The 18,915-nt window shown below is 39.2% G+C and overlaps 1 protein-coding gene across 3 annotated transcripts; it reads left to right on the forward strand.

Moving 5' to 3' along the window:
• Nucleotides 1–1,054: 1,054 nt before the first annotated feature.
• lancl1 (LanC antibiotic synthetase component C-like 1 (bacterial)) lies at nt 1,055–17,656 on the forward strand. Of its 3 annotated transcripts, none has more exons than XM_038280979.1 (10): nt 1,055–1,181; nt 1,464–1,595; nt 1,672–1,789; nt 10,603–10,813; nt 10,903–11,050; nt 11,134–11,280; nt 12,542–12,724; nt 12,804–12,980; nt 13,437–13,509; nt 16,252–17,656. In XM_038280979.1, the coding sequence occupies exons 2-10, from the start codon at nt 1,509–1,511 to the stop codon at nt 16,326–16,328; spliced, it is 1,221 nt and encodes a 406-aa protein (XP_038136907.1). In that variant the 5' UTR covers nt 1,055–1,181; nt 1,464–1,508; the 3' UTR covers nt 16,329–17,656. The 3 variants fall into 3 exon arrangements, with proteins under 3 accessions (XP_038136907.1, XP_038136909.1, XP_038136910.1); XM_038280981.1 differs by having other exon boundaries at nt 1,056–1,164; XM_038280982.1 differs by having other exon boundaries at nt 1,095–1,234.
• The last annotated feature ends 1,259 nt before the right edge of the window (nt 17,657–18,915 follow it).

Here is an 18,915-nt window from a genome sequence, read left to right on the forward strand (position 1 = left end):
TAAGGGTTGTTTCCAATCCTATTTGACGCTTAGAGGTGGGTAGAATACCCAAAGAATTGTACTCAAGTAAGAGTAGCACTACTTTAAAACATTTTTATTCAAGTAAATGTAAATAAAGGTAGAAAGACTACCTAAGTACTAATTAACTAATGGACAATAACATTAGTTAAGGTTTATAAAATGCCAGCAAACAGACCTAATTTGCAAGTTCTGGCATTTTAAAGACTCAAATGCATTTATGAAAAAAACAATTATGTCATGAATATAAAAGAACAAATACTTGCAGAAGAAAAAAAATGCTTCCACCTATTTTTTTTTTTTCAAAATAAAACTTAGAAAACCAATCCTTAAAATTAGAATTTTATATATTGGGATAATGAACTTCCTCTGTTTATAACTACTGTTTAGTATGTTTAGCTGATTCTGGAATATTTCAAATTAAGTATCAAAGAGGACAGAGTCTCTGATAGAGATTTTACTTTTGAAAAGTAAAAAGTACTTGACAGTAAACCTCCCAAAAGTGCCTTTTTTTCTAAATTGTTACCCAAGTAAATGTACCTGAGTAAATTTAACTAATTAATGCCCATATCTGGTGCTTTTATTTTTATTTTCTGAAAAAAAAAATTTATTATTATTTTTTTTTTCATCTTTCTAAATAAGGCATACAAATGAATACATTTAATTAAAACTCCCCACAAAAGGAAAAAATTAAAAATAATCCACTGGACTGGTTTCCGAGTTTGAATTTAATTTGATTATAAAAATGAGTGTTAAAAGGTTTAGGCTTAAACAGTTTGCTGTATCATTTTGGCATGATGTTGTGGTGAAATATTTTTTTATACTTATTTAAAAAAAAAAAAAAATTATATATATATATATATATATATATATATATATATATATATATATATATATATATATATATATATATATATATATATATATATATATATATATATATATATATATATATATATAATATTTTTCTGCATGCTATATTTTATTATTTTATTTTTTAGACTTTTTGTTGCTTCTTTAGTAGAAGAAGCGGTCACATGGCCGAGCTGCACTTCTTCTTCTTCTGCAGTAGTAGCCAGTAGCGAGCTAGCCCTCGAGGAGCTACATTACGACACAGAGAAGCTGAACAGCGACACCACGGATTCTGTAGGGTCCCTTCCCATGTGAATACACTCTACACTTTCTCTTCTTCGTATTACGTGTGCAAAAATATCGTGTAAATGTTTTTTATCGCATTTTTTCCAGTATTCCCAGCACCGCTCACGCTAACGGCTAGCATTAGCTTCGTGGCTAAGCCTAACTAGAAGCAGCTTTGTTAGCTTGTTGTATGATGTGGGCGTGTAGCTCTACGCAGAAACCCGACGCTGTATCTGTACATATGTGTTAAGTGTTTAATCCACCTTTTCCTCTCGAATATTTTTCTTTTATGTCTTTGTTCGAATCAGATAAGAAAAAAAACCCGGCTTCCAGCTGTTCTTTAGATTTTCAAAATGGACACAAGAGCCTTGAGGAATCCCTATCATGACTATGATGGGAGCCCAGCTTCCACACAGGCGCTGTTTGATTCTCATGGGAAGGTAAAGATGGAGGGGGATGCTGCTGCTGCTAAATGTTTGCAGATCATTTGCTTCAATATTTCCTTTTTTCTTCCAGCTTACACCTGAGTTTTCCCAAAGAGTGAGCAGCAAGATCAGCGAACTTTTAGCTGTTATGGAAAATGGGCTGAAATCTGCTGATCCAAGAGACTGCACGACTTACACAGGCTGGGCAGGTGAGGCTTTGAACACAACAGTACCACAGACAGACATCCCAAGTTCCAAAAACTCATTTCAGGGAGATGCTTGTCATACACCCCACCCCAAAAAAAAAAACATACAATATATATATATATATATATATATATATATATATATACATAATACTTTCAATCTTGTAGCCTTGAACATCGGTTGTGCTTTCAGTTTTTCATGGAACTTCAGCATACAGTGCACCTCGCCATGATGTCATCATTCCTCACCATGGCCGGTTCTAGACAGGGGCCAACGGGGGCCGGTGCCCCTGTAGATCATGTCCTTTATAAAAACCGTCAGAACCGTTCGGTTCGACTGTCTCGGTTCAATTGTTAGGCGAAGCGTGTACACTCCAGAGCAGAAGGTGGCGGTACTGCGACCAAAGCCAACCACCAGTAGTGAAGAAGAAGAAGCGAAGCAGCTTAGCCGGGTGTAGCAGAAAAAAATCAGTTGTTGTGGAGAATTGTGTCGGAATGGCGAGTGGGAAAGAACAGGAGTTGGAAGTCGCGCCAGCAGCACTTTATAGGTCTGCTGTATGGGACCACTTTGCATTTAGAGTGACCTACGATGACGGGGGAAAGAAAGTTGTGGATAAAAGTGCAACAGTGTGCAAGCATTGTGCAACACGTTTTGTTTATGCTAACAGCAACATGACCAACATATCATGCTAACCCCGAAATCCCACATACCTACAGCCCCCACTGTGGCTCCTGGAGCCACAGCCTCCGCTGTGGTTCCTTGGAGATGGTAGAGAGCATGCGCCAGATGATTAAATTCAAAGCAGCAAAACATGCTGAAATGATCCAGGGTTTCCACGGATCATTTAAAATAATTACAGTTCATTAATTTTTTTGTTTTTTTCCTTAATTTCATTAATTTTTATGGGATTTTGGTGTAATAATCAACATATACCGAACCGGAAACCGTGAACTGAACCGTGGATTTTGTGAACCGTTCCACCCCTAATATGCATGCGTCAGATAATGAACTCAAGCCTACATTACCGTGTTAACATGCTTTTCAATCCTTCCTGCACATTCTTATTAAACTAAACTTTGCTTTAAACTGTTGTGTGCTTGGAAAAATATAAATTATAATGTTAAAAATTAAAAAAAAAACTTGACATGTTAAAAACTTAAGATAAATCACAAGACAGAAGTCAATGTCACAAATGAATAACTTTTATTTTGGAGTCACAGTATGTTTATATAAGATAATACTATTAATATAATGTGACTTTTCTAGAGAATCATTATACATACCATACTTATTTTATTCAGGGTTTCTACAGTCTTACATAATTTCAGAATTCCCTGACTTTTAACTGACTCAGGATTAGTTTTCCTGACAAAATACAGGTGCTGGTCATAAAATTAGAATATCATGAAAAAGTAGATTGATTTCAGTAATTCCATTTAAAAAGTGAAACTTGTGTAGCCTATAGAACTAGACTGAAAGACCATTTAAAGGCTTTTGCAGGTGGTTTGAGTTAATTAGCTGATTAGAGTGTGGCACCAGGGGCCGTCAATTTTGAACCTTTTCACAATATTCTAATTTTCTGATATGATGAATTTGAGATTTTCATTTGTTGTCATTTGTAATCATCAAAATTAAACAAAATAAACATCTGAAATATATGAGTTTGTATGTAATGTATGAATATAATATACAAGTTTCACTTTTTAAATGGAATTACTGAAATCAATCTACTTTTTCATGATATTCTAATTTTATGACCAGCACCTGTAAATGCAGCAACAAGACAATAATAATAACATAACAGGTCACCAATTTAACATGTTTAGCTCTATAACATTTAGATGCACCTCTCCAATGTCTAAGAGAAAAAAATGTAATGAACATTTTTTAAATGTATGACCTGCATCACTGTACAGAAGACTGCCATATTTACACTGTGCGCATGGCATACGATTATGCCAATTTTCCTAATCCCTGACCGATAATTTTTAATCTAGGGTTATTTGGGTGTTGGGTGAAATGGGTGGTGGGTGTGTTACTGTACTTATATTTTTTTTGCCTTGTGATTGTTTTTTAGCCTGCTAAGCCAAAAAAAAAAATGTCTGATTCGCGCCAATTCCCGGACAAAAATCACGCCAGCTGGCGGAAAATCACGCGGCTTTTCCAAATCACGCGAGAATGTGTACAAAACAACAAAAAAATGGCGCCAGCAACGCTACTGGGTCGTTTTCATCAAATGTCTGTGATTTTAAAGTAAGTTTGAGTGATAATTGTTTTTGCGATAATTGCACTTGCCCGGCAGGCAAATTCTGCCTGCCTCGGCAAAAACTGAAGGCAGTGAACGGGAGCTGCCAGCCTCTGAACCAACCAGGCTAACCTTCTCGCCACAGTCATTTAAATCTAATGGAGAAGGCATCCGTTTAATAAAAAGGCATTACTGTACAATTTCGGGAAATAAACTCATCTCCCCCTGATTTTAATAAATGAGCGTCATCTTTATCTCTCTCACCGAACTGCAGAGGAACTTCGTAGCATGTTTAATAACCTTGAAGAGAGGTAGGAAACTGGTTTATTTCCAGAAATGGCATTTGATTTACTAGGAACCACTTTAAGCACAGCCAGTTATATAAAACTAGCTGCTTACCACCAGAGTTGCCTTCCATGCTGGTCGTAACTTTAGCTTCTGTCTGGAAACATCAAAAACAGCATTCGTTAAAATGTATGCCATGTTTTGTGCGCATGTGTTTCTGCATGTTGGATGTAGGCCTGTCGCGATAATCAATAAATCAATTAAACGCACGATAAATAAAAATTATCCACGTCATTTAATTTATCGGCTATATCGTCTCTGCCTGTGTTTTCCTCTTTCTATTGATGACGCTGGATGACGAGGCTTAACTCCGGTGCTATCCACTGACCCCTCCCCTTCCTCATTTTTTTTAGGAAGGGAATAAATGAGGAGGGAGGAGGAGTGGACTAGGTAGTCAGCGCGCATTATTTTGTACTTCTGCAGCTTTAGATCCCCGTGAGGAGATGGCGAGATAAAAAAAAAACACATCCCATGTTGGTGGAAAAAGCTCAAAATGGAACTGGTTTCAAAGCCGAACGCAACAGCCGCAGTGTGGGAGTATTTCAGATTTAAACCCAATGACCGAGGTGAACCTATGCAAGCCAGTATGTCGCATTTGTCATGAAACGGTAGCAACTAAGAGCAGCAATACAACCAACCTACACACACAGCTAAAGCACAACCCCCCAGCAAAGTTTCTCCAGCTGGGCACAAAAAGTACAAGCGGTGGCCCGTCAAGACAGTCCACCATCACTGAAGCAATTAATCGACAGGCAGTATACAAAAAGGACGGTGCAAAGTGGTGCGCGCTCACAGACAGCGTAGTTCATTTAATTGCTAAAGAGATGCTCCCATCTAATATTGTTAATAGCCTATCTTTTTTAAAATCTAATGATATACAGACTTCATTATCTGTACTCCTTTGGTTGAATGTAGTTTTTATTTCCACTGTGGTTTTATCTTGTATTTAGTTTTTATTCAAGTGTATTTTTAGATAGACTGAGAGTCCATTTGATTTTTATTTCTCGTTTTATTTTGTTAACCAGTTCCAGTGTTGAAAATAAAGTGTGTTTATCTTTGGCATGCATTATTACGTAATTTCCATTAAATCAGTGTAAAAAAGGTCTTCAAACAATATTATCATTTATCGCAATAATTTTTGAGACAATCGTTTAGCAAAATTTGTTATCGTGACGGGCCTAGTTGGATGTATTTCTTCCCGCGGATGTAATAGCCACTTTGCAATGATTGCAAAGCACATTTTTGCCATCTTTCTCTTCCTTAATATGAAGCCCAACTTTCGATCGCTTTTTTGTTTTACTTTTCTAGACTTACGCCTGGTCACTTCGTACTTGCTTACTGTATGCCATGTGCAAAACTTGCATAAAAAACATGATGTAAGTTGTGCTGCCCAGCGCTAGGCTCTGGTGCTGCCTGGAATTGTTAAGAAAATCGTTAATCGAGCTGCCAAACGGTGCCATGGTATTGGAACACGCAAAACCGGTTTTTGATTCCCATCCCTAGTTAGGATGTTGATAAGAAAAAGTTGCTCCTGCTTTCAAAACTATACACTTGACATTTAATGCTGCTCATATGGAAAAGCCAGTACCTTCTAGGAGGAGGAATTGGTAGTCAAACATGACTTAAGGTTAAGATTTATGATTAAATCAATGAGAAGGATGTCTACAGGACAAGTCAATTGGAAGTTTTTAACTTAAAACGATGTTGGCAGCATCTTACGGTGGGATTGTTTCCAACAGTGGTGCATAATCCTGTAAAAGTGTTTAATTATAAATGGCAGTATCACTGTGTGACCATTTTAGTTATAGTGATTGCATTAAGTCCAGGTCACACTGGTTGCGTACGACTTTTCAATGGTGGGCAGATCTGGTCTCTGTGCTACAAAAAGTGAAACAATCTTCCACATTTGACTTGGGCACAATATATAATGTACTGAATATTATAGAAGGGGGAAAAAGGATCCAGCTCAGCTACAAAGTAAAGCCCCACTGCATGTGTCTGTGCAGCATCTATTAAACTAGAACGGATAGAGAATTTTTATAGGCTATATTAAAAACATAATAGGAACTATGTTTATAGAAAAAGAAAACACAACTATAAAGGCTATGGGGTGTTTTATTTGCTGGCTGAGGCAGTGAGAGTTGATTCTCAGAGAGAGGTCTGAATTTTTTCTTTTTCTTCTAAAGAGGGGAGAGGGATAAGCTGTGCTTATCTACTCTGTCTGCCCCTCTTTGTTTTCGTTTTTTGCAAGGCTTAAAGAGGATCACTATTTTACTATATCTGTTTTCCGTACTGAAGTTTGACAAAGTTTAGTTGTTTATTTTTCTTCTTTTTTTTAAAGTTTAATTGATCGTTTATGCACAAGCCTGCTCTGCTTCATGCTTTGTGCTACTCTATCTTCTTGTGCAATTGACAGATTTTTTTGTGTGTTTTACTTCATAACCACATCTCTCTTCCCATCAGACCACTAAAATCGACCTGTGGTCTATCTCAGTCAGAGCTACGCAGTCCACTTGGAGCAAATCATGTCAGTGTGATCATCCCCAATTACTCTCAATGTGCCCTAAACAGCACAAGCTTGTCCGACACGATTTCTGTTGAATTCAATGTAAAATTGGGTTCAGTATGTACAGGGCTCTACGCTTGAGGATTGTTTAAAAATGGCAGCATATTACTGTGGAATTGTTGCACTAAAAATGGCAGCCTCATTCTGTGAGATTTTGTTTAAAATTAGAAGGATCCAGTTCAGGTTGATGCTGTTGGGTATCTTCATTAGAAATGGCAACATGAAACTGCGGGAAACTTAAAAATCACAGCATCATGGTGTGCCACAGCAATTCACAATGGCAGTATCTTGTTTTAGTTTTTTTTTTTTTTTCAAAAAGAAAACATCTTGCTGAGGGATTGTTAACTAAAACTGGCAGCGTAATGCTGAGGGATTGTTTAAATAAAACTGGCAGCGTAATGCTGAGGGATTGTTTAACTAAAACTGGCAGCATCATGCTGAGAGACTGTTTAACTAAAACTGGCAGCGTCATGCTGAGGGATTGTTTAACTAAAACTGGCAGCATCATGCTGAGGGACTGTTTAACTAAAACTGGCAGCATCATGCTGAGGGACTGTTTAACTAAAACTGGCAGCGTAATGCTGAGGGACTGTTTAAATAAAACTGGCAGCGTAATGCTGAGGGACTGTTTAAATAAAACTGGCAGCATCATGCTGAGGGACTGTTTAGATAAAACAGGCAGCATCATGCTGAGGGACTGTTTAACTAAAACTGGCAGCGTCATGCTGAGGGATTGTTTAACTAAAACTGGCAGCATCATGCTGAGGGACTGTTTAACTAAAACTGGCAGCGTAATGCTGAGGGACTGTTTAACTAAAACTGGCAGCGTAATGCTGAGGGACTGTTTAACTAAAACTGGCAGCGTAATGCTGAGGGACTGTTTAACTAAAACTGGCAGCGTAATGCTGAGGGACTGTTTAAATAAAACTGGCAGCATCATGCTGAGGGACTGTTTAACTAAAACTGGCAGCATCATGCTGAGGGACTGTTTAACTAAAACTGGCAGCGTCATGCTGAGGGATTGTTTAACTAAAACTGGCAGCATCATGCTGAGGGACTGTTTAACTAAAACTGGCAGCGTAATGCTGAGGGACTGTTTAAATAAAACTGGCAGCGTCATGCTGAGGGATTGTTTAGATAAAACAGGCAGCATCATGCTGAGGGACTGTTTAACTAAAACTGGCAGCGTAATGCTGAGGGACTGTTTAAATAAAACTGGCAGCATCATGCTGAGGGACTGTTTAAATAAAACTGGCAGCATCATGCTGAGGGACTGTTTAACTAAAACTGGCAGCGTCATGCTGAGGGACTGTTTAACTAAAACTGGCAGCGTAATGCTGAGGGACTGTTTAACTAAAACTGGCAGCGTAATGCTGAGGGACTGTTTAACTAAAACTGGCAGCATCATGCTGAGGGACTGTTTAACTAAAACTGGCAGCATCATGCTGAGGGACTGTTTAACTAAAACTGGCAGCATCATGCTGAGGGACTGTTTTACTAAAACTGGCAGCATCATGCTGAGGGACTGTTTAAATAAAACTGGCAGCGTAATGCTGAGGGACTGTTTAAATAAAACTGGCAGCGTAATGCTGAGGGACTGTTTAACTAAAACTGGCAGCGTAATGCTGAGGGACTGTTTAACTAAAACTGGCAGCGTAATGCTGAGGGACTGTTTAACTAAAACTGGCAGCATCATGCTGAGGGACTGTTTAACTAAAACTGGCAGCATCATGCTGAGGGACTGTTTAACTAAAACTGGCAGCATCATGCTGAGGGACTGTTTAAATAAAACTGGCAGCGTAATGCTGAGGGACTTTAAATAAAACTGGCAGCGTAATGCTGAGGGACTGTTTAAATAAAACTGGCAGCGTCATGCTGAGGGACTGTTTAAATAAAACTGGCAGCGTAATGCTGAGGGACTGTTTAACTAAAACTGGCAGCGTAATGCTGAGGGACTGTTTAACTAAAACTGGCAGCGTAATGCTGAGGGACTGTTTAAATAAAACTGGCAGCGTCATGCTGAGGGACTGTTTAACTAAAACTGGCAGCATCATGCTGAGGGACTGTTTAAATAAAACTGGCAGCGTCATGCTGAGGGACTGTTTAACTAAAACTGGCAGCATCATGCTGAGGGACTGTTTAAATAAAACTGGCAGCGTCATGCTGAGGGACTGTTTAACTAAAACTGGCAGCATCATGCTGAGGGACTGTTTAAATAAAACTGGCAGCGTAATGCTGAGGGACTGTTTAAATAAAACTGGCAGCGTCATGCTGAGGGACTGTTTAAATAAAACTGGCAGCGTAATGCTGAGGGACTGTTTAAATAAAACTGGCAGCGTAATGCTGAGGGACTGTTTAAATAAAACTGGCAGCGTAATGCTGAGGGACTGTTTAAATAAAACTGGCAGCGTAATGCTGAGGGACTGTTTAAATAAAACTGGCAGCGTCATGCTGAGGGACTGTTTAACTAAAACTGGCAGCGTCATGCTGAGGGACTGTTTAAATAAAACTGGCAGCGTCATGCTGAGGGACTGTTTAACTAAAACTGGCAGCATCATGCTGAGGGACTGTTTAAATAAAACTGGCAGCATCATGCTGAGGGACTGTTTAAATAAAACTGGCAGCGTCATGCTGAGGGACTGTTTAACTAAAACTGGCAGCGTCATGCTGAGGGACTGTTTAAATAAAACTGGCAGCGTCATGCTGAGGGACTGTTTAACTAAAACTGGCAGCGTCATGCTGAGGGACTGTTTAACTAAAACTGGCAGCATCATGCTGAGGGACTGTTTAACTAAAACTGGCAGCGTCATGCTGAGGGACTGTTTAACTAAAACTGGCAGCATCATGCTGAGGGACTGTTTAAATAAAACTGGCAGCGTAATGCTGAGGGACTGTTTAATTAAAACTGGCAGCGTAATGCTGAGGGACTGTTTTACTAAAACTGGCAGCAGTATGTTTGAGATTGTTTTACTGAAAAACGCAGCTTGTTGTATTGTTTCATGTAAAAATACAGCATCATTTGAATGTTTTCTTTAAAATGGCAGCATCATGCTGTGGGATGTGTTTGTTAAAAATAGCAGAATGTTGCTGTGGGCTTGTTTGGTTAATTATCTCTGCATTATGCTTCCTGATTCCTGTTTTAGTAGATCTTCACTTTTTCTAGAAGGCAGCATAAATCAGATTTTTAGGGTACAAAACATATTTCAATTTAGCCGAACCCTGACATGGACAGCCTAAGGCTCTTTATTGTCTTCATTTTATTGGTTTAGAACCATGGTTTTCCACTTTTTGCCACATTCTGAAAGCAACACTGTTTCACCCAGATAATGAAATAATCATTTTATCTCAGTATCCCATATTAAGTGCATCTTCTAAGAACTCAACTATGTATTTTTAAAGTGTCAGCTCATTAGATCAGATGTATAATCCGAAGGGATGAATGTTAGTATGAACAAAAGATGAGGTGAGATTATTTTTTTTAATTGAAAAGAATCCTGGAAATAATTGTAGATGAAGCATAGAAGATACTCGGTCCTGTCGGTGTTGTGCTGTTTACAAACTGACCCAGGATAAATTTGACATGTTGGTTGTTTTCCACAGTATCTGTTCATCAAAGCGTCTAACTCAAACGTGACATGTTTGGTTGGTTTCCCTGGCAGGCATCGCTCTGCTCTACCTGCATCTCCACAGCGTGTTCAGAGAGGAGTCCCTCCTGCAGAAAGCGCTGGAACACGTCAGCCGCAGTCTCAAGTCTTTGACCCAACGCCACGACGTCACCTTCCTGTGCGGAGACACGGGGCCGCTGGCCATAGCTGCTGTGGTGTACGCTCGCCTCCAGAGGGCGCAGGAGTCTGACGAATGCATCAACAGGTCGCCGTTCTTTTGGTTTGGAGTTTTTATTTGGATGAAAGAAAGGTGGAACCAGCTCCGAGCTTTTCCTGCTGCTTTTCTCTCCTCAGACTGATGCAGTATTACCAGACGGTGGTGAACGGCTCCGGCGGGCTGCCAGATGAGCTGCTGTACGGCCGCGTGGGCTTCCTCTACTCCCTGGTCTTCATCAACCAGCAGTTTGGTCAGGATCGGATCCCTCTGCAGTACATCCAGCAGGTGGCTGCCTGTCAGGGTCCATCTGCTCTGGTTCGTATCCTCCAGTAGTTTCAGATTTCAATTACTTTTCTTCCCCATTTCAGATCAGTGAGGCCGTTCTGGCGTCAGGAGAGCACCTCAGCAGAAAGTTCAGGGTCCAGAACCAGAGCCCGCTGATGTACGAGTGGTACCAGGAGCAGTACGTTGGCGCCGCTCACGGGCTCGCAGGCATCTACTATTTCCTAATGCAGGTGGGACACGGGTCTAGTTCTCTAACCCGTAGAAACAGAGGGAAGCCTTTATGGAGCTGGAGGGTTTAGGGTGTTTTCACACCTGTAGCTTTAGATCAATTTAAAGTCAGGTTGACCTAAAATTGGTCCCATTTGGGTCAGTATGAAAGCACAACCGGACTCTTATGTGCGGCAACTAGTTTGGCCTGAAGAGGTGATCTTGTTCACCTATTAGAGCAGATGAGGATCTCATGGTTCACGTTAAGGAGTAATAAACCTGGGACTTATCCTGAATCAGGCAGATAATTCTGTGACGCATTTCCACGGCGTCATTATGTTATGTTTAAGCTGCAGCTGTGCTTCATTTTCACACACTGTAGTTGTAAATGCAACTATATGGAAAAAAGCTACTAATAAACAGCGTTAAATAACCAGCCTCCACCACAAAATCTATATCCGTTTATCTCTGTTACGTTTTCAGCAGTACGCTTTATAACCTACAGAGTGAATTTTGTTCCATTATTACAAAGAAAATGTTTTGTAATCCAGAAATGAAACTTTTAAAAACTTTTTAACACAAAATTTCTCTCCTTAGACAGAAATTATTTGTCCATACTTTTACATTTTTTGTTCATATTTAAGTTTTTCAGATTGTATTTATTAAAGTTTTTTTTATGATTGTTACAGATTGCAGTCTTTATAAATCACCTTCTCTTCACTTCTGGGGGTGGGCTTTCCTCTTGAGTGAGGAGAAAAGAGGCATTTCTATTGGTTTGCTGCACGTTAGCAACAACATTTTTAAAATATAATCTGAAAAAGACACATTTAAATAACAAAATTTGAAAAAAATCAAAAATGAAAATATAAAAAGTGAAATGTAAATAAGATAATATGACAAAATTCCTCTTAAAACTTGTTCATCAGCTTTATCTGTAGAGCACTTTAAAACAGCTGTAAAACGTGCTGAACATAGTTAAAAGTAATAAAATGCAGCATACTTTAACCTCAGTTTTCTTCTCATTAAAATGTAAAAAGTTCAGGGCTGACTTTTCAGGCTTTAATGTCGTCTCAAATGGTTCAACAAAGAATTAACTGAAAAAAACCATCTCCCTGCCTTTGCCTTTAAAGGTTTTTCCTTCAACTCTCCATTAAACTCCACATTAAACTCTTCACTGTTTTAGATAAACTTGGTTTCTTTTTCCGGCCTTGAATCCAGTAGATTTTCTAAACCCTCCACTCAGCTCTCTGTCTCCAGACCAACTAAAGGTTCTCTGCTCCGCAGCCCGGCTTCGTCTCGTCAGAGGAGCACGTTCACCGGCTGGTGAAACCCAGCGTGGACCACGTCTGCCGCCTCAGGCTGCCCACGGGGAACTACCCTCCCTGCTTGGGGGACGACAGGGACCTGCTGGTGCACTGGTGTCACGGATCCCCCGGGGTGGTCTACATGCTGCTGCAGGCGTACAAAGTGAGGAACCAGAGAGCGGTTACCAGTGGAGTGGCAGCGCCATCTAGTGGTTAAAGCTCTGCTTTTGTTCCTTTTGCAGGTTTTTGGGATCCCTCAGTACCTGGAGGAAGCTCTGCAGTGCGGAGAGGTGGTGTGGCGCTGGGGTCTGCTGAAGAAAGGCTATGGGCTTTGCCACGGAGCAGCAGGGAATGCCTACACCTTCCTGGGCCTCTATCGGCTAACGCAGGACCCCAAGCATCTTTACAGAGCCTGCATGGTGAGAGAGCGCCGCTGGCTCAGGATCGGTGTCCACAGACGGAGCTCTGCAGGATTTAGACCAAATTTTACTAAACTTTGAGTCTGTTTTCCTTTTCCTCTTTCTCTGCCTTTGATCTGAAAGTTCAGTTAAACTGGCTTCAAAGCAGCAGCAGTCACGGCGAAAACGGCGCGGCGCCAGCCCTGAAATTGAAAATTATTCAGAAGACGGCGACAGAGCCTTTAATGTTTATTGACAGGCAGGTCACCGGCTGTCCCTGAGCGACGACACTGGGGTCCCTTTTTTTATTTTTTATTGTTGGCAGAGCTCCAACTCGTCCTCTGATTAATACAGGTCTGTTCAGAGGAGGCCTGATCCAAATCCCAAACCCAGTCAGACCAATAGGAGCTCAGCTTTAGCAGTTAATGTTTCAGGATTAATCCGCCCCGCGCCGCTCTTTGCTCTGTTTCCCTGCAGTTTGCAGATTGGTGCTTGAACTACGGCAGGCATGGATGCCGGACACCAGACACCCCCTTCTCCCTTTTCGAAGGTAAGAAAATATCAAAAATAATCCCACTTCTGGGATTTTTTTTCTCCCCTTTTAAGGATAATACCTCATCAGAAGTAGTTTTAGACCCTTTTCCAGATAGATGTTTCTAACTTATTTAATTTATTTTTTTTATTTAAGGATCCCAATTAATCTGTACCGAAGTAAGGATAAACAGTTCATCACATCCAATAAAAGAATTGTATCACATTTAAAAACTACATAATTTTATTGAAGAAAACACCAGAATAAGTAAATACTTTGACTTCTACATTAGGATTATTTTCTTACCAACTGTGACATTTTGAAAGAAAATGGTTAGTTTTCAACTTTGGGGAAATCTCTTCTGGTCTTTTTACAGGGTTCCCGCGGGTCCTTAAAAAGTCTTAAAGCTACAGTGTGTAATAATTACAGGGATATACAGTCAGAAATGTAATATATTATACATAACTATGTTATTTATCATCATCTACAAACTCAGCCTCTTAACCTTAATATTTGCATTGCCTTAGAATTCGTTATTTATAATTACATAGGAGCGGGTCTCGCAGCCATGGAGGCAGACATCTTTGCGCTACGGCAGCGCAGAGCCAACAAACTAGCGATTGCGAGATCGCCCATTACGCTCGAACGTAACTACGGCAAGTTGAGAGAGATGAACTGAGACGGTACTGAACACACAGACTAATGAAATACTATCTGTAAAATTATCTATGTAAACAAACCTCATCACTTGAGAAGGTAGGTGATGCGGACGTCGTGGAAGACATTTTGTCCCGTAACGCTCGCCGTACTGTTGGGGGGGAGATGTTCATGTTGCTGCAGTCTGCAGTCTGACCGCTAGATGTTGCTGAAAATTACACACTGTAGCTTTAAAAGGCATTGAATTCTTCAAAATAAAACTTAAGACCTTAATTGGTATTAAAATGTCTTAAATTAGTCTTTCGTTGGTCTTATTTTTTTAAAACATCGTAAATAAGTTATTTATATTATGATTTTTTTTTTTTTTATCTAAATAAAACATTTTTAAAAAATGTATTTAAAAAAATTATAACGGCTCGCCATTATTGGTTCCGTCCCGATAGCGGAACCAATAAAGCGTTGTTGCGGCCGGAACATTTGGGAGATGCGCCATTTACTTTTTGTCTGGAAAATATGAGCTATGTGTAAATGTAACGAAAATGGCTATCCAGCCAAGAGTTTTCTCCATGGCTAAAACCAGTATCAGGGAACACACATGAGGCTCAGTGGATTTTGTGCAAGAAGCGATTCAAGCTCGGAACGATGGGAATTAAGGCAGTGGAGTCACATGCGAAGCGCGAAACACAAAGCATCAAAATGGAGTTACAGAGAAACAGCCGTTATTTCTCAGTTTTGTTCCACCCTCCACATACTAAGAAAACGATACAAAGAAAAATAGCTGCAAAAAAGACTTAGCACTGGTTATGTTGTGGCTTTAAAACTGATTAGTTTTGTATCCTGCTAAAACAAAGTTTGTGAATTCAGTTAAATAATTGTTAAAATATATCTTTCATTTGTGTGTTTTTAGCTTCCTTCCTGTATGGGAAGCTTTTCAAATTTTGAAACATTAGTGCAGTGGTTTATGTTAAAATAAACCTTTGGGTTAAGTTGTCGCAAGCAGGTTTTTCTTCTGTTTCTTGTGAATTTGGTCTTAAATTTTTATCTCAAGTGGCATTAAAAGTCTTATAAAAAGTCTTGAATTTAACTTGCATTATGCTTTAAATCCCATTAGCTTTTTTTTCTCCACTACCCACTTATGAGTGAACATTTGATCCTGTAGCAGTTCGTTATTGACCTTATCCAGATAACGGACAGTGACGTATAGAGCTGTATCTGCATAAATATTCGTAAAGCAAATTGCATATTATTTAGAAAAGATATAGTTAAGCAAAGGACTGAGATAACAGCTATGGTGAATTCCACGTTAGGGTAATAGTGTCAGTTGTTGTCTGTTGATGAAATAACGACTGAAAAACAGATCCATAAGCTACTAGTTTCCGAAGAAGAAGCTAACTAGAAATCTCAGAATGTCAGAAAGGTTCTATTTTTAAATATCTGCTAGTAACCAGGCCTTCAGTTCGGCTTAATCGGGTTAAAACGTTTTTCGTTTTTTTCCTCCATGATTTGTAAAGTATTTCGTACTTTACCACTTTGGAAGATGTTGTATCGGTCTCCGCCAGTCACGTGACTTTTGTTGCTAAGGCGCCATTTTAGGTGGAAAAGGCGTAGTGTAAACAACCGCAGCATAGCTAAACGAAGGACTAAAGGCCCGTTTACATAGCAGCCTGTCCAAGATAAGTAATTACAGTTAACATAAGCCTGAAAACAGGGGCGGATTTAGGAAAATCGGTCTCCGCCAGTCACGTGACATTTGTTGCTAAGACGCCATTTAAAGTGGAAAAGGCGTAGTGTACCGCGCCCGAGGTAAACAATTGACGTCACTTGGCGGAGACCGATTGGAAAAGTTATGTTTCCCCCTCAAAATTATTTAATAAGTGCATTTGTATGTAAATTTTTTTTTTTTTTTCTATTTAAATCAGATTGTTTACATTTAGATTTTGAGAGAAAAAAAAGGTAAAAATAGAGGCTAAACTGTCTATAAAGCAGTTTGTGCTGTAATTCTTTTATTTATGTTCCTTTATACTTTATAACAGCTTAACATAGCAAAAAGAAGACTTTCACAACGTGCTTTTTCCCTTCCCACCTTTTCGCTTCTCGTTACAGGCATGGCCGGCACCATCTACTTCCTGACAGACCTTTTGCAGCCAATGAGAGCGAGGTTTCCAGCTTTTGAGGTGTAGAGGGTGTCCACAGGTAGTCGCCTCCCTCGTCCAAAACACCAACACCGCACCACGCTTGCTGTCATACGCATGCAAGGACGCGACATCTCTTTAATCCTGCGACAAAAACGTCTTTTTACGCAGACGATTCCCTGTTTTATCTCACAGATCAGCTAAGCTTTCCGGTGCGTATTTTTTGTGTTTTTCAGTGACGTTGTTTTTCGGTTGTTTTGAAGAAAAGGTTGGTAACATTTGAAATGTAGATGTTTTAATGTCTAGATTAAAATAAAGAATGCATAAGTTGTTGTTTTTTTTTTTTTTCCCAAGGTGTAATAACACTTTAATTAAGGTAGTTATGATACAGCTTGAGCTGTGTCTTATGATAATGGCTGAAAAATAAAATTTGACAGATATATGCTTTAGTTGACTTAAGTTTTTTTTTGTTTATTGTTTCCTTTCAGCAGCAGCAGCAGCAGCTAGAAAAATACACTAGGTGGCAGCAGAGAGTTATTAGTCAAATGCCTTTACTGTCAAGTTTGACATTTAGTGCCAACATAAAAGGTTTTTCAAAGCCATCATGCAAGGGAAAATGTAAATATATCTGAGATTTAATATTAAAACTAAAACATTGACATTTGATTTTAAATTCAAAAGCTAAATGTCAATTAAATTGTTTTAATTGAAATCAGTCAATTTATTTTCAAAAAGTTTCTCCAAAAGCAGTTTTGGAAAACAATCAGCAACACAATCCGACTTATTATTATTTTTATTATTATTATTATTTTTTTAGCCCCTCTCACTACCCTCAGGCTGTTTTATGGGCCAATGCCAGCTGGGATCTTGGAGAGCTGTAGAGGAGTCAGAGCTGTGGTTACTGTACCAGAGACTTAAGAAATGGGGGCGCAGGAGAAACCCAACACCACCTACAGGACTGAAAGTAAAAATAGAGCTCATCTGCGCCGAAGGTGTGGCCATCAGGACACGGCTGCTGCTGCTGCTGTGCACGCACTCCTACAAATGTCCTCCAACGCTTTTATCCCTGCTGGAGTCCAACCGGTCGGTTACAGTCGATAAAGAGATGAACGATCACATATTAGTGTTTCTGATTGGTGTTTATTTTATTTCTAATCTTTGGAACAAAATGTCAAAAATTTGTTTGTTGATAAAACAGCTGATGTTTAGGCAGAAAACTGCAAAGACTCGTGTTTATATTGCCAAGAAACATCAAAGATGTGAGCTATGATTAAATGTATCTAACTTTCTGTGGATTGATGAATTCATAAGGTCGTGTAACATTTGAAGGGAAATGGAAAAATAAAGTTTGCAGCATTAATTTCAGTGAAAATCAATGTTTGTTGTTTTTCAATGTAACAACTAACTTGATTACCAGAAATGTGGTGAAAGAAACCAGTTCTTTTACTTCTGTGGAGATTTTAACACTGTTTTAACTACCCTTTTCCTGCAGTTATTTACTTTGCCATTATTATAGCTGATATAAAAAATAAAGTTGAGCCAAAGATCAAAGAAATGCCTTTCAAGAAGATTATGGATGACTTTCTACTAATGATGGATGACTTCCTGCTTGAGAAGCAGAAGCACCTCTAAGAAGTAAAATAGAAAAAAAAAACCCACAAACTTTGAACTAAAAATAAGCAAATCTTACACTCTAAAACGCATAAAGAGACCTACGACGGAGTATTAGGGCCACACATGAAAAGAAAAAATATTTTTGCCATGACGAGATTAAACTCGATATGTCGACTTTAAAGTCGACATGTCGACATTAAACTCAACATTTCGAGAATAAAGTTGAAATGTCATGTTGAGTTTAATCTCGACGTGTCGACAATAAAGTTGAAATTAGTTCAAGAGAGCCAACCGCTGCACAGGTTACATGCACAGAATCCAGAATCAGACATGCCTTGTGTAGATGATTTGGTCAAATTGTACTTTCTGTGATGATTATACAGTTATACAGTTGCAGCCCGTCAAAGACTACCTTCATTCTTAAAACGCAGACTGCAGCTGTGGAGCGCAGTTGCTCTTTTCTCCTAACTTTGGAATGTCGAGATTAAAGTCGCCACGATATATCAACTTTATTCTCGAAATGGCGAGTTTAAAGTCGACACGTCGAGATTAAACTCAACAAGAGATTTCAACTTTATTCTCGAAATGTTGAGTTTAATGTCGACATGTCGACTGTAAAGTCGACATGTCGAGTTTAATCTCGTCATGGCAAATATATTTTTTCTCTTCATGTGTGGCCCTAATACTCCGTCGTAGAGACCAGAGTGGAGGTGATTCCAGATGATTAAAATTGGAATAAAAACTACCTCAAACCTAAATTAGAAACGGCGTTAAATATCAGCTTAAACCAACAGGCTGAGATGTGTGTAAGGCTAAACAAATGTGGATTTGATGGAAATGTGAGTGTGTGTATGTATATATCTATATATTTATTATGCCGCCTCCACCTAAAAATCGTCAGTTTAGCACAGACTTTAAATCTGATGCCTTTTGATTAATAAACCCAAAGGCACTAGGTTAAAGAGTGGGGGGGAAAAAGTAGAGGACTAAAGAGAGAGCCCTGTGGAACGCCATGGAGGGT

This window comes from Cyprinodon tularosa, unplaced genomic scaffold (genome assembly GCF_016077235.1).
Source record: "Cyprinodon tularosa strain WSP-4 unplaced genomic scaffold, ASM1607723v1 ctg166, whole genome shotgun sequence".
NCBI classification, from domain to species: Eukaryota; Metazoa; Chordata; class Actinopteri; order Cyprinodontiformes; family Cyprinodontidae; genus Cyprinodon; species Cyprinodon tularosa.

Excerpts from the sequence above, each read along its gene's own strand:
- lancl1 (XM_038280979.1), top strand. The coding sequence starts at position 1,509 with ATGGACACAAGAGCCTTGAGGAATCCCTATCATGACTATGATGGGAGC. Across the intron at positions 1,790-10,602 it reads GACTTACACAGGCTGGGCAG|GCATCGCTCTGCTCTACCTG; the intron begins GTGAGGCTTTGA and ends TTTCCCTGGCAG. Across the intron at positions 10,814-10,902 it reads TCTGACGAATGCATCAACAG|ACTGATGCAGTATTACCAGA; the intron begins GTCGCCGTTCTT and ends TTCTCTCCTCAG.